General features: G+C 35.8%; 1 protein-coding gene across 1 annotated transcript in view; it reads right to left on the bottom strand.

The window, feature by feature from the left end:
* YTHDC2 (YTH N6-methyladenosine RNA binding protein C2) overlaps positions 1 to 11,879 on the bottom strand; it is a 67,274-nt gene extending 55,395 nt beyond the window's left edge. The window contains exons 1-4 of the mRNA XM_007451205.1: positions 11,493 to 11,879; positions 9,860 to 9,950; positions 3,044 to 3,240; positions 1,514 to 1,713 (exon numbers count right to left, since the gene is read on the bottom strand). Of these exons, the coding sequence (XP_007451267.1) occupies positions 1,514 to 1,713; positions 3,044 to 3,240; positions 9,860 to 9,950; positions 11,493 to 11,679 (675 nt within the window). The 5' untranslated portion in view covers positions 11,680 to 11,879. The remainder of the gene's footprint in view (positions 1 to 1,513; positions 1,714 to 3,043; positions 3,241 to 9,859; positions 9,951 to 11,492) is intronic.
* Between the last annotated feature and the right edge of the window lie 4,304 nt (positions 11,880 to 16,183).

Genomic DNA, 16,183 nt, shown 5'->3' with positions numbered 1-16,183 from the left:
CCAAAAAAAAAAAAAAAAAAAAAAAGGCAAATAACTTCCTAATGCTACCAAAGGAAAGATGAAAATGGCTAATGATATTAACTTCAAACTGTCATATTTGTATTTCATAGGACAGGAACATTAGCAATTTTACTTGAACTCCTTGAACAAGATACAATTATTTCTTAGGTTTAAACCCATTTAGATTAATAGTTTCTTTTGAAAAGCAAAGAGAATAATATTTAATTCCTAACTAAATTCTCCATAACTTTTCATACCTAGTAAAATGATACACATAATTGTGAAAATAGACATCCATAATTCCAGTATACAAATATCCTTAGGAAGAACAAATAATTTAAATAAAACCATATTTGTTATATTTTATCAAAACTTTCATAATCTCTATTTGATATAATTAAAATGGCTACAATTAACATCAACTGGCAAAACTTTCTAATACTAAAACAATTATAACAATCTAAGACATCTGAACAGATTCTTTGGCATGACTCCATGGAATTTCACTTAATCATAATCATGTTGAAGAAAAATCTTATACATTGTCTTCATATACAAATTTCATCACGTTTGTAATTAGTTTTATAGGCTCAAGTTTTAGGTATAAAGAGTTACACTTCTGTGAAAATGATTAAGTCCCACAAGTAAATAACTGATAAAGTTTATAGTCAACCTCTCCTACCACCTTGCCTTATTTATCTAACTTTATGAAACCAACCAATATAAGCATAGGAAATCTTAAGCAACTGTCAAAAGCAAATTTATTTGTCCATAAAAGAAAAGAAAATGTAAAATTATACTGACTATTCTATCTGCACCTCAATCAAAAGCAAAGTAATTTTACTGTTTCAACATGCTAACATGTTAAAGAATATAAACAAGAAAAGGTCATATCATTGTACCATGCTTACTTCCAACCTTGTCAGCCTATGAGTGAAACTTCATAACAGTGAAGTACTATGATTCTAAACATCCAAGTCAAACATGTCATATTAATCCCACTTTATGTTAACTTTGTATTAACACTTCTTGTTGTTATCAATATTACTTTTAATTTAGCTGCTATGCAAAAAACACTATGCTAGGCACTTCACAGACATTATCTCTAAACCCCACCTCGAATGGTAGCAATTGTTAGTACCATTTTATAAATGAGGACTCTGGCTTCAAGAGTTACAAGTCTAGCCTAAAATTTCACATTCAATAAATGTGGAAGCTGGAATCTGAACGGAAGGTCAAAGTCCATTTTCCTTTCATGATACCAAATCACAACCTCACCTCTGTTTAAATAAAGCCCTTATGTACTAATTTAAAAATAAATATTTTAAAATATTACCTTTCTACAAATTCTCAAAATGTACTTCCAGTAATAATTTATTTCTGAAATAACCATTAAAATAAACAAAAGTTCCTTTTTTGTTTTTTGTTAAAATACATGTAGTGTAAATTTGATATAAAACTATCACGAGATAAAATAATTTTTTCTTCTATAAACAACAAAGAAGAAACAAACCTGTGTAGTCTTTCCAGACCCAGTTTCTCCTACAATCAAAACTACTTTATTTTCCTTAATTATTTTAACAATTTCTTCTTGTTTCTCAAACACTGGCAGAGACTGCCTGAAAGAATCAAATTCAGATTCTCCTCTTTTCACTGGAATCTGAGATATGCCACTGTTGAGTCGCCCACTTGTCTTGCTCATTTCCCGGTTTTCTTTGAAAATGAAGAAGAGAACAAAAAAATTTATGATCAACAATAAAAAGAGTTAAAAATCAAAAATAAGTAATTTCTAATGTAATTCCTTTCAAGTGCTTCTTCTCTACTCAGTCTAGAGTTAAAAAGCAATGCCTCAGCTGTTGTACTGCCACACAATATTCTTAGAGAATGTTACACATTTTTATATCAATTAGAAGGCAAATTTCCCAAAAGTATTTCTGGTGCACAATGTTTAAAAATGAACAAAAATCAATCATTCAAAAATCATTAAAAATAAAACCCAATTTTGATATCCTAAAATAATTTTCATCCTTGTTTCTATCAATTATAACACAGAAAATTATAATTTTAGAGTAGGAAACAATGTATATTACACTTATAAATTCTGTTACATACAATATGAAAACACATATGAAAAATAAAAAACCCTCTATGTTTAAAGTTAGCATGTAAGATTATATGATCAAACAGAATAATATGTGTAAATATAAGGTCCTAATGCTTAATAAATCTCCTAATTGTGCATTTTAGCCAACATCTACATTTAAGCAGATAGGAATACAAAAGGCATGATGTGTTTTATACTCTTCACATAACTCAAAATATTTTTGTGTGCATGTATTTTTAAAACTCCTTGATAGCTAGCACCATGCATTTCTACATTCTGCAAATGTACTCCACCAATAGAAATTATGCAGATTCTTTCACTGGAGATAATAAAAGAAATAACTTTCTCATTAGAAAAGTTATTTTTCCAAATAGTAAAATTACTTCATTTTATAACCTAAATATATTTATTTATCTACCTTTGAGCAAGTTAATGTACTGAAGACTCTGTCCTGTCTCTTCCCAGAAGCTAAAGTCCCAATTCAAAATCCCACTCATTAGTGTGTCATGGCAGCATAATATAGGAAAGTTCAGACTTTGGAGTCACATCCCAGCTTTGTGGTTTACTGGCTGGTTGCCTTGAACAAATTTAACTTCTCTGAGCCCCAGTTTCTTCACCTGTGAAATAGGGGAAATTCTTACCTTGCAAGGGTTGCTATGAGGCTCTATGTAGAGTTTAGTATACTGTCTAGCACACAATAAGTGCTCAATAAATGTTTAGCTATTACTGTAACACTTTACAAAAAACCCTGTCTAACTTAATGACATGCCTTAACACTGCATTTCATTCCAAAATCTTCACAACTCTTAATCATTTCTAACCAACTATTCAAATTGAGAAATCATATTTCATGTTAGTTTTTAAAAATAAATTTTAAGTGGAAAAAGAACAGTCAAGAAATAATAGGATAAACAAAGAAGCTCCCCAGAAAATACATACCAGCTTCAACTGCAAACACATTTCCTCTTTCTGTTTTAGGCAGAAGTTCAGTACGCTCTTTACTGGTGACAGGAAATCTTTGAATTAGGCTCCTAACAGCATGTTTTGCATTATGAGTCAAATTACAGGTCATCATTGCATGAGCTGTTTCTGATCCATCTTTCTTCTTCACAGTTAGGTATCTACTTGCTCCCTTTCTGAATATTAATAAAAATCATTTATTTACTATATATAGTCAATTTGTTCACATATGATGTATGGCTACTTAGAAAACATGTCTCAAGCAAAACACTGAAAAAGATCAAAATGCTTTGGGATAAGATGCTGGAAATCCCAGAAAATTCAGTAAAGAGGAATTTAATGCTAAACTGGCCACAAGACCATTTTCAATTAAAATTTCAAAATGCTGCAAATCCAATTTTAAATCAGCAAAAAAAAAAGGCTTACTTACCCTTAAGTGTTAAAGTTTGTCTCAGCAGGCTTCATGGTGGATGAAACATCACCAGTTAATACATGCTGGGAAACATATAGAGGGAGAAAGTCAATTTGAACAATAGAATCTAAAATTGATAATGAAAACATTATGGTGGCCCAATTATAACAGTGGTCCAGACTACTATATCCCACTGTATGTTTCTCCAGTATGCTGGTAATGTTTTCACACTCCCATGAAAACCTGTTAAGAAAGCCAAGTTTAGTGGTTGGACCAAAAAAACATAAATCAGCACTACTGATAAGTATTTTCAGATGTACACTGGGGAAAAAAAAAAGAAGTTTTTCAAAGCTTCTGACTCTAGCCTTCAATTATAAGGTAATGATGATTTATAACTGTTCTCAAGTTACCTGATGTAGGCATATTTACTTCTTTAAATGGTCCTAATTATGTCTTTGATGACTTCTGTAGCTTTTGGAGTACTAAGTACAATGTTATACACACAGGAAGTCCTCAAATGTATTTTGAATGATTTAATAATACATGTTTATAATCTAGTACAATGTAGTACTGTAAAGAGCTTAGGTTATGAAAGCACACAGACTTGGATTTGAATCCTATCTCTACCACCTACTAGCTGTGGGACCACAAGCAAATTATTTAATAGCTCTGAGCCTAAGATGATGATGATGATGATGATAATAATAATAATAATACCTGCCTCAAAGGACTCTTCATATGATTAAATAAGATAATGCATATGAAGGGCAGTATCTGCTACAAAGTACACACTAAATAAATGAAAGCTATTATTATAATTATAGCCAGGAAAAAATATCGTTTCTTGTACCAAAAAAAGTTACACAAAACATTTCATAAAATGTTTTGCCATTTGTTAATGCCACTATCATATTACAGAAATGAGCAACAAAGCCACAAATACAATGAAAATTATATACATAATTTTACTAATTCTAAATTAAATCTTAGAATTTTCCTAATTCCTAAATCTAATTTAAATATTTTCAACAATATCTTCACTATAGAGTGACATGAAACTAAAGATTAACCTATACAGCTTTAGCTGTCTAAGTCTTCTAAGTGAGGCTTTCAATTTACCAAGATTTTTAATTTCTGGAAACTCCTCAATGAATTATACCCTTTCTATGCCATCATCTACTCCTGGACAAGTGCTTAGTGATGCTTAAATGATGGCATAAAGATGAGCTTATTAAAATCTAACTGATCTAGAAATTTTAGTCATTTCTATGGTAAATCAGAATTATTGGATTCTAGAGATGTTCTCTGTAGTAGGTTCCTTTCCCATGGACCCTTCTGAAACCTCAGTACAGTCATGATAGACTCAATCATTCATTCCCCTTCTGTTGCATGTACTTCATAAAATTTTAACTACAGAAGGCCAGAAGTGTGCTGAAATGAGCACTAGAGCAACAGTCAGGAGGCTTGTGTTCAGCTAGTAATAATCTTTCAATTAACTAACTATGTGATCAAAAATAAATCATTTTACTTCTGTGACACAGAATTTTAAAATCTCTAATATTTCTATCAGCTCCAAGATGCTTTAGTTTTCTCAAAAATCATCTCAGTAAAGTTTTGCTATATTTCACCTTTAATTTTATTTTATTCATTCATTCAATCATTCATCATATATTGATTACCTACTGTATGCCAGGCACTATGCTAGAAGCTACGATTACAAAGTCGAGGAAAATATACTCTTTCCTCAATAAGCTCACAACTAAAATAACAGGTCAGATTGAAACTTTCCTAACATAGGTTGCCTAATAATAATTCAGCATTAATCTATAACAATAACTTGTACTAAGCAAGTGTGAGTACTTAGTCATTACCATTTACAATTTACTAAATTCAGTTTGAACCCAGATGGTGGAACAGAAAGAGAATATCAACTTGATAGTTTTTACGTTTTAGTAAAAAAATTCTACTATTAGTGCTATTAGGCTATTAGGGCTCACTCCTATCCCATTCAGCACCACAGTGACACTGATATATAATTTAAAAATTAGTGAAATTTTGGCAAAATATTCACCTCATTATTGTGTGAATGAAAACATTCAATATAGTAGAGTTGTCCTACTATGTAAACTAACACACTGAAATCTCATCACCATGCTTTCATTCCAAGGTAACCAACACTATAATTTGATGAATATCTAGTAGTTCCCTTTACACAGCAAAATTGACTAGAAACTACCTGCACAACATGGAAAAGATGCTAGATAAATGAACCTCACAAGAATTTTTTTAAATAATAACATGTAAGCCCTATATGCCATATTTAAGTATAAAAGTAAATGGCCTAAAAATACAGATAAGAACATCATAACTTCTAACTTTCAAAGGGAAAAGTAATCATGCATGTTATAATGAAGTTATGACATTTCAATAGCTTCTTCTTTTTAAAGAAAAATGATGATATAACTAATCAAATTTGATGCAATTTTAATATTAATACATGTTTCATTTACACAGCATGTTACTGAGTAATCTACCTCAAATACAACCATACACCTTGCTATTCCCCACTTTACAAACCTGATAACAGTTTAAAAATCTGCTAAAGAGCCAAAATCTGAAATCACTGCTTAAAAAGCTCACAGCTGCCAAGGAACTAATGCCTCTAAAAAAATACACATTTGTTTGATGTCTAGTATATACTTAATTCCATATCCCTTTAATTTATACTTCCACTAAGCAGACAGATGCAAAGATCTAACTCCAAACCATTTTCTCCTCAATACTGTAATACAAAATTACAAATGTATTAAAGTTTGAATCATACAAATTTGTGCTTTATTACGATTACCTAGAAAATAATAAACCAAACGAGTTAATTTTGTCACTAAACACAATTATTTTCATTTGATGCTACGTTTGTGGTAAATTTTTTTCTTTTTGTGACTTAATGGACAATAAGCAACTTAGAGATGAGCTTTATCCAATATCTCTGTCTTAACTCCTCGCAGTTCCTAAAACACTGTTATGAACTCACTGTGAAAAACAAAAATTAATTAGCTAAACACTAACTAGGTCTGATTGCTGGCTCTGCCACCTGCTTGCTGTGTGATCTTGGGAAAACTATTTAATTCTCTAAGCTCGAATTGCCTCATCTGTTATACAGGCACCAGGTATAGAAAAAATAGAACCTACCATACAAGACTGTTGTGAGGATCAAATAATCTACTTAAAGCACCTAGCACAATGCCTGTTGCACAAGAGCACTTAATGTTAGCTACTGTTACTATTATTACTGCGCACTGTAGGGGTTTATTTAATGGATATCCAAAACTTCACTAACAGGGTTCATCACTTTTAACCCATTTTCTGTTTTAGCTAGGGGAAGAGAGGTGGAGTGCGGTATGCAATCTTCCATGGCAGGAGGTAAGGGAGGCAGTAACTCAGATCTGAAAGGGGGTCTTGTTGTATGGTAGAGCCTCCTGGTCAGGGTGAGTAGAATAACTGGATACCTATTAAGCAGCACCTTCAGCAATCACAGGATAAAAAACCTGTACTTGGAAAACCTGCTTTCATACACTTTTATATTTTCTCTTTCCACAAGTTTTTAACAAAGTTCATCTTGTAAATTTCTTTTTGTCTAACTTGGACTAAGAAGAATAGGAAAGAATTTTGTTTTATTCATGAACAAATTAAAGACTCAAAAAAGTGTGCTCTTAGAACCAAAACACAGTGACATAGGTTGAGGAAAAACAGAACAAATTACAAGGAGGTGAAATTTTGGGTATGGGAAAACCTGACTGGAATGTCTAAGAAAACATTAGGAAACTGAAGAACACAAAATGGGGGTGTTACTCCAACAAGAGTATTTTTACCAAAAGATGAGCAATTATAAAGAAAATAATCAATTCACAGTAAACCCAACTCTCTAAGAGGAGATGAAAAACAAAATCCAACAGATGTGGCTTCATTTTGAAAGAAAGGAGATTTTAAAAAATTAAAAAGTGATCAGAAAAAAAAAAAACTGTAAATTATCACACAGTAAGTCTGGAATCTGTTTTTTAAAAACCTTGTAAGCAACTCAAAATAAACTACGGGATCACAGAATCTTACCCAACACATAGAGATTAACTCCTTCATTTTTTACATTTAAGAAAACGGGCCTTTAAAGTTAAGGGACATGACCAAAGCTAAAGAACAAAGCAGTGACAGACTGGGATTAGAATCCAGGTTTCTTGCCCTTTCCTCCACACCTCTCAAATAGGTATTATGGAATCATAATACCAAGCACACACACACACACACACACACACACACACACAAAACACAACAGAAAGACTAACTTAACAATTATTGACTAACTTAACTATCCTAAATTAACAAAGTTAATTCTAGGAGGTTAAAAATAAAAGATCTTTACTCAAGAGTGAACAGAAAAACCCATACAAGTCAGGTACAAATTCTCATATAAATGAAAAGAAAGGATTTAAGAAATATATTCAAAGTGATTTAGTTCTTTATATATGTAAAAAGAAGGAAAGGCATTTGAAAATGACAAGGACCACTAGAAAAACATTGTACTAAGTTTGCTCAGAGATAAAAAGGGATTGGGAAAGAGCTAGGACATTTACTAAGAAGAGGATTTATGGAGCACTAGATATAGGGAGTAGGGATGAGATAATAGGTGGGGTTGCCTTGATTCCCTTAGCATCTCTTTCCTGTTTCCTCTTTCTGTCTCTTCAATGTTTCTTCATCCCCCTTTTTTTGTCCTGATAACTTGCTCTCCCCTTCCCCCCCAAACTTTTTTTTCTCTCTGGACCATCCTTTAAAGGATCATGCTAGTCCAATGGACTGCTTTTCTAAGAGTAATTTCTAAAGGTCATTTCCAAGTTCAGTTTAGAATTAAAAACCCATGTAACCACAGAAATGATGTAGCTGCAGAACAATGTCTTTGTAACAGATATTTTCTAGTGCAGGCCCACAATCTCTTATCTACTACCCTTAAATCCAAACAGCTCTGAAAAGTGGCAGACTTCTGAAAGTCTGCAGCAACTTCATTTGGCAGCAAAGCCTGGTTAAATTAACATGAAGCTATTTATGATCTTTATTTACCTTAGTGTGGAATAGTCATATATTTTTCATCAAGAAATATAACATACTGCTAATATACCCTATTGCCTTTCTGAAATCTGAAAATCTGCATCTCAAAACATATTTGGCCCAGGCCCTTTTGGATAAAGGACTGTGGCCCTGCACCTTATTTTTATTTTCAAGTGCAATATTTTACCTACCCAGATGACTATAATATGGGTGGAACCTTCCCAGGATGCCAACACTGGTTTTAGTGATGTTCAAAGTGCACATGCACCTAAGCTACATCCCTCGTCTCAGTCAGTAACTGTATCATCACTATGGTGGACATTCATATGCAAGACATTGCAACCTCAGCTACTTTCACCTTAGGACCTTCTATTTAGTTATTAATATATTTACTTAATTAAGGCTCTGTTTTCCCTCTTCTTAACCTAAAAGCTGGAAGCTGAAATTTCATCTTTTTTTCCCCCAATCTCAGTGGTTCTCAACCAGGAGCAATTTTGCACCCAGGGAAGATTTTGGAAATGTCTAAAGACATTTTTGCTTGTCACAACTGGGGGTGGAAGTGTTACTGGCATGTAGTGGGTAAAGGCTAGGGATGCTACTAAACATCCTACAATGCACAAAATAGCCCTCCACAATAAAGAATTATCCAGTCCAAAACGTCAATAGCACCAATACTAAGAACCCTATATCAATCCCATCATTCTTATTCCCAAAATGAAATAACTCCACAGAATTTTAGAGTTCTTCAATATGGGTGGCTCAAATGACTTTTCCCCACTATGGATAAGTGAGCTTCAAAAAATATATGCTTCCTCTTGTTCAGTTTTATTTAATCAGTTCTAATCATCAGATTCGTGACTTGGTATGAAAAAAAACAAGCATGTGTTCTAAAAGCATACCATTATAGTACAGTAGCATTAAAAGAGATAAGTTCTGTAAATAATTGTACTTATTATTTTTAGTCCATCCATTCTTCAAGAAAAAAGTTTTGGTTTCCATACAAGAAGAGAATACCTTTCTCAATGCAATCAACTTCAACTTTTAAACCATTCTCTTTACATCTTAAAATTTACCTTCTTCTCCCACTCTCCCCCAATCAGGGAAAACAAAAAAGGGGGACAGTAAGAAAAGCAAAGAGCGGAGTTTGGTACAGACATGAATCAGATCATCTACACACAATATAATTAAGGATGTGAATCTAACTAAAGCAGTAATAACTATTTAGTCAAAAACATTTCTCTTTTTCGGTAAATAATTTTTTCAATTAAGAAAACTTGTCAGCTTACCCTTTACTTTTAGAAACCAAACCAAGAGACTGACTCAATCGATGAATAAAGGCTCTTTCCGTACTGGTCAAAGAAGAAGGAAATTCCATTTCTACATGGAAAAAAACACAAAGCATCATTTGTGGATTGGCAATTTTCCTTCTAGGTACTTCAATACACATATATATTTATAAAATATGAAAAATCATATAAACATATAATCAAATTATCATATTTTATGTGAAAAGTAGATATAAGCATTCCTAGGAGATACTGTGGGTTTGATTCCAGACCCTTGTAATAAAGTGAATATCGTAATAAAGCAAGTCATACAAATTTTTTTGGTTTCCAGGGCCTATGTTGGTTTGTTGGTTTCCAGGGCCTATGTTATGTTTACACTACACTGTAGCCTATTAAGTGTGCAATAGCATTATGTCTTAAACAACAACGTACACAATTAATTTAAAAATCCTTTATTGATAAAAAATGCTAACCATCATCTGACAACATGGAGTTGCCACAAACCTTCAATTTGTAAAAAAAACCACAGTATTTGCAAAGCACAATAAAGTGAAGTGCAATAATGAGATATGCCTGTACTAATTAACCACTGAATGTCTACCAGAATTCTGATATTAATAACATTTAAACCTAAATGTGATAAAGGACCCTGATGTTCACCAAAGATTAGTCCTCTTACTTGTGCTGAAATCTTGAGCTCCTGATGAACATATTTTACTATCTTAACTTACTTGCTTAACCAACAAAATGTTTATTTCCTTCAAGGACGAGGTATGCTCAAGTATTATGAATGCTCAATATCAGATTCCATTGTCTTTGCCTTCAAAAACTGCATAGAATCCCTATTTCACTGTCTCAGACTGGATATGATGCTGTATATTTCTGGGGCTTCACCTCTGTTTATGAAAGTTCAGAATCACTCTGTCCAGGTCCTTTTTTGGGGGGAGAGGGAAGGACTCTAAGCTTCCAGAATAAGGGGTCCTCTACTTAGAGCAGCAAATCGGAATGAGCTCTCAATATACTGTACTGATCACAGGCCAGCTGCTGGTTCTGCACTGTGTGACCCAAGACAAGTAGCTTTCCAACCTTAAGAGGTATGGAAGACGTTTCGTCTAACAGAACGAGTTTCTTTTTTTTTTTTTTTAAGTGTTTAGAGTGACACTTCCAGGATGTAAACAAAGCACTACATATTGCCACTGCATTTATTCGTCGAATTTCCTTCTGTTCCTCTACTTCCGAAACTCAAACTAAACGTACCTCGATTAAGGCTACCACCACCTCCTTTTAAAAAAAAAAAAGGGGGGGGGGGCTTAACAATACCTAAAAGTTGTGGCAAAGCTACCGAAAGGCGTCTCCCTGGGGAAAGAAATGCCTCCTGCAGTTGAGCAACCTGATTTTCGTGCCTTCGGACGCCAAGCAAGTGCCCCGTAACCCGGCTGATCCGCAGGACGCCACGGGGCTCTTCACATGCCCGGGCAAGGCTCACAACTCTGGCCCCAGCCCCGCGCCCGCCTAGCCCGAGCCCGGTGGACCGCCCCCGTCTCCCCTCCCTCCGGTGAGGCAGCCCCTTTCCACGAGGGGCCGGGCTTCCGGGAGGTGGGGCAGCCGGCGGGGTCCCGGTCGGGAACCTCACCTCTCTGGTCCCCGTATCGGAAGCGCTCCAGAGCGATATTGACCGCGATCTTCACCTCCTCGTCAATACGAATGTCTTTCAGCCCCTTGGCCCGGCCGCGTCCCGCAGGGCCACACGGCGCCGGGCCGCTACCGCCGCCCCCTCCAGGAGCCGACGGCCGCTGGGAGACGCTACTCGGCCTGGACATGGCCCTGAGGTGTTCTCCTCGCGGTACAGCGGCCAGGCCTGCTGGCTGACGGCCAACGACAGGGAAAGTGGGCCTCGGGGGGCCTTTGCCGGGGCCAAACGGCTCCACAGGATACCTTCGCTGGATCGGGCTCACCGGAAAGCTCCCGGTGCCCACAACAGCCGATGAGGCGCCGGCGGCACTAGAGCTCCAGCCGGGCGGAGAGCGCGGGCGTGATGACGTCACCGGGGCCGGCGCCGGTGACCTCAGCACGCCGACTGTCCCTGGCGTCCTGCGCGCTGCACGCAAATCGCCAGCTCCCTGTCGAGCTGGTTCTCCCTGTCGTCTCCTGTCCCCACGCACCGGCCACCCCCACGTCCCGAGGCCCTCTCGTTCAACCATTTATTCAGTCGCTCGCTATTTGGTTAAATCATTAATTCATTCAGTAAGCATGTGTGGGCTTCTACTATGTGCCCTAGATTTACATTGGGGAACCAGACAGAAAGGGGTCCTGCCTTTGTGGATTTTACATTCTAGTGGGGGTAGAGTTGCCAGATTTAGTAAACAAAAATACAGGATGCCCAGTTTATTGGAATTTCAGATAAGGAACACAATTTCAGTATAGGTATTTCCCATGCAATATTTGGGAGCACACAAAGAATTATTCGGTACCTGAAATGCAAATTCAACTGAGTGGCCTTATTTTATTTGGCAACCCTATATGGGAATAACAGACAGTAGACAAAAAAATGATTAAAGGTAGTTGTAAGTGCTATGTGAGATAATGGAATAGGAAGATGCAACCCTTTAGTTTGGGATGTCAAGGAAGATTATGAGAATGTCCATTTGCTTATATACAATTCCACTAACATAAACCTCAACCCAGCCACCCTAATTGCTTCCACTCTAGTCTTCCTATTATCCATTCTCCAGAAAGCAACTAGAGTGATCTTTTTAAAAACACAGTTGGCTTTCAGTATCTTTGGGTTCCTTATCACTGCTTCAACCAACCACTAAACCAAAAAAAAAAAAAATTTTAATTTCAGAAAGTTCCAAAAAGCAAAACTTGAATTTACTGTGCACTGCAACTATTTACATAGTATTTACATTGCATTAGGTATTATAAGTAATTTAGAGATTATTTTAAGTACATAAGAGAATGTGTATAGGTTATATACAAATATTACTGCCATTTTATACAAGGGACTTGAACATCCTTGCATTTTGGTATCCTCAAGGGGTCCTGGAACCGATCGCCACAGAGAGAGAACTGTACAAGCCAAGTAGGTTAACAACCCTACACAAGGCACTGCAATTGCTCCCCATTGCAACTATAAAACACCCTTAATTCCTTACCATGACCCTGAACACCCTGCCTAATCTGGCCTCTGTCTACCTCGCACCATTCTCATCCTCACAGTGCTCAAACGCACTAATTTCTTTCTGTTCCTTGAACACACCGAGCTTATTACCATCAGGGGAACTTTCCACTTGCACAGTTTTCTCCTGCACATGACAATCTTCCTCCCAGTACTGCACATGGATGCCTCTTTCTCCTCATATAAGCCAGGATTCCATCCCTTACCTAGATAGTCTCTCCCACATCAACCCATTATCATTTACCACTGTTTGAAATTATTTTGTTTATTTATATATTTATTATTTGCTCTTTTCACTATAATATAAGCTTTTTAGGAGCAGGAACCTTATCTTGTTTGTCACTGTTTCATCAGTAGCTAGAACTGTATGGTCATACAATAAATATTTATTGGTTTTCCATATTGTAGAATCTGGAATTAAGATTTGTCATCTCTATCCTCTGAAAACTTTCTTCATAATCCTTGGGATCCTAATCAATTTGATTTGCTACTAGAAAGAGTTCTGGATAAGCAGAAATAAGTCCTGTGTCCTGGTCCTGTCATGGTTACCATTGAACTGCGTGAACATTTTCTACTACGTTGATCCTAATTTCCTTAGTTGTTCGTAATAATGCCTGCCATTTATTAAGTGCCCAAGGGCACTGTCTTTATTTTTCCAATCCTCACAAAACCATATGAAGTAGTTATATTACCTCATGATACAAATGAGTAAACAGGCTGGATGAGGTTAAAAACTGGTCCAAGGCCATGCTAGTGATAATTAATGAGGTAATAGAAAAAAAGCCCAGCTGATCATGAGGCCTAGCTTCATTCCAGGACAAATCACAAAGAGAAGATAATACCTGGATGCACCAAATATATTGTGATAAAACTGAAAACATTTTATGTGGGGTAAGACACATATTGCTTTCAATTTCACTCGATAACCTCTTTGTTCCACACTTTATTGGCTCCATCATTTATTAGCTTTGTGACTTGACTACTTACTTTGCCTTCTGAGCTTCTGGTTTCCCATCTGTAAAATGGGTATATTTAATATTCATTTTATAGTACTGTGAATTTGACATAATATGTAAGTATTAGGCATTGATCTAATGTGTGCTTCTTCTTTCCTTTATTTTGGAATAAATGCCGAAATATTTGTATTCCTAGTACCTAGTAAACATATGGAATATGTTCATTGAAATAAAAGAGAATATTTACTTAAGTTACATAGCCGTAAATTATAAAGTCAATCAGATTCTACATTATCTAATGTTTTTGCATACTCCTAGAAATTTCTGGTGCTTAGGGTGAACACTGCAATTCTACTTTTTACATGTGCTTCAGAAAAAAATTAAAAATAAGGAAGATATGGAATATTTACAAATGATTTCAAGTTGAACTTACTGTCAGATAGACCTAAAGTTTTTTGGGCACTGTTTCATCAGTAGCTAGAACTGTATGGTCATACAATAAATATTTATTGGTTTTCCATATTGTAGAATCTGGAATTAAGATTTGTCATCTCTATCCTCTGAAAACTTTCTTCATAATCCTTGGGATCCTAATCAATTTGATTTGCTACTAGAAAGAGTTCTGGATAAGCAGAAATAAGTCCTGTGTCCTGGTCCTGTCATGGTTACCATTGAACTGCGTGAACATTTTCTACTACGTTGATCCTAATTTCCTTAGTTGTTCGTAATAATGCCTGCCATTTATTAAGTGCCCAAGGGCACTGTCTTTATTTTTCCAATCCTCACAAAACCATATGAAGTAGTTATATTACCTCATGATACAAATGAGTAAACAGGCTGGATGAGGTTAAAAACTGGTCCAAGGCCATGCTAGTGATAATTAATGAGGTAATAGAAAAAAAGCCCAGCTGATCATGAGGCCTAGCTTCATTCCAGGACAAATCACAAAGAGAAGATAATACCTGGATGCACCAAATATATTGTGATAAAACTGAAAACATTTTATGTGGGGTAAGACACATATTGCTTTCAATTTCACTCGATAACCTCTTTGTTCCACACTTTATTGGCTCCATCATTTATTAGCTTTGTGACTTGACTACTTACTTTGCCTTCTGAGCTTCTGGTTTCCCATCTGTAAAATGGGTATATTTAATATTCATTTTATAGTACTGTGAATTTGACATAATATGTAAGTATTAGGCATTGATCTAATGTGTGCTTCTTCTTTCCTTTATTTTGGAATAAATGCCGAAATATTTGTATTCCTAGTACCTAGTAAACATATGGAATATGTTCATTGAAATAAAAGAGAATATTTACTTAAGTTACATAGCCGTAAATTATAAAGTCAATCAGATTCTACATTATCTAATGTTTTTGCATACTCCTAGAAATTTCTGGTGCTTAGGGTGAACACTGCAATTCTACTTTTTACATGTGCTTCAGAAAAAAATTAAAAATAAGGAAGATATGGAATATTTACAAATGATTTCAAGTTGAACTTACTGTCAGATAGACCTAAAGTTTTTTGGGTTTTTTGCTGTACGCGGGCCTCTCACTGTTGTGGCCTCTCCCATTGCAGAGCACAGGCTCCGGATGCGCAGGCTCCCCGGCCATGGCTCACGGGCCCAGCCGCTCCACGGCATGTGGGATCTTCCCGGACCGGGGCATGAACTCGTGTCCCCTGCATCGGCAGGCGGACTCTCAACCACTGCGCCACTAGGGAAGCCCCAGACCTAAAGTTTTAATCTTTGTTTTTGCCACTTTATAGTTATGGCCTTGTGCAAGGACTTAATCTCCCTATGCTTTAATTTACCCATCCATAAAATGTGTGTGATAAAAACGTCTATATCACAGCATTATTATGGGAATTAAGTTAGACTGTATTACCTTTATGCAGATGAAGTACTTAGTACAATTCTTGCTCATCTTTAGCATTCAGTACTAACTAGATGCTTTTGACTTCAAGTAACAGGAAACCCAAGATAAAAAAAGGCCCAAAATAAGGACATTTATCATCTTACATAGCAAGAAGTCTTGGGATAGGGTGGTTCCAGGAATGATTAGTTCAACATTGTACATCAATGCCCTCAGTCATGCAGAATCTGTTCAGCTTAGCACTCTGCCTCCTAAGAGCGTCTGACACTCCCCTCTTGGTTGCAGATCCAAGTAAGCACATCATCACCC

Source organism: Lipotes vexillifer, unplaced genomic scaffold (assembly GCF_000442215.2).
Source record: "Lipotes vexillifer unplaced genomic scaffold, Lipotes_vexillifer_v1.1 scaffold91, whole genome shotgun sequence".
Lineage (NCBI taxonomy): Eukaryota > Metazoa > Chordata > Mammalia > Artiodactyla > Lipotidae > Lipotes > Lipotes vexillifer.
This window is presented reverse-complemented; position numbering and strand designations above follow the sequence as displayed.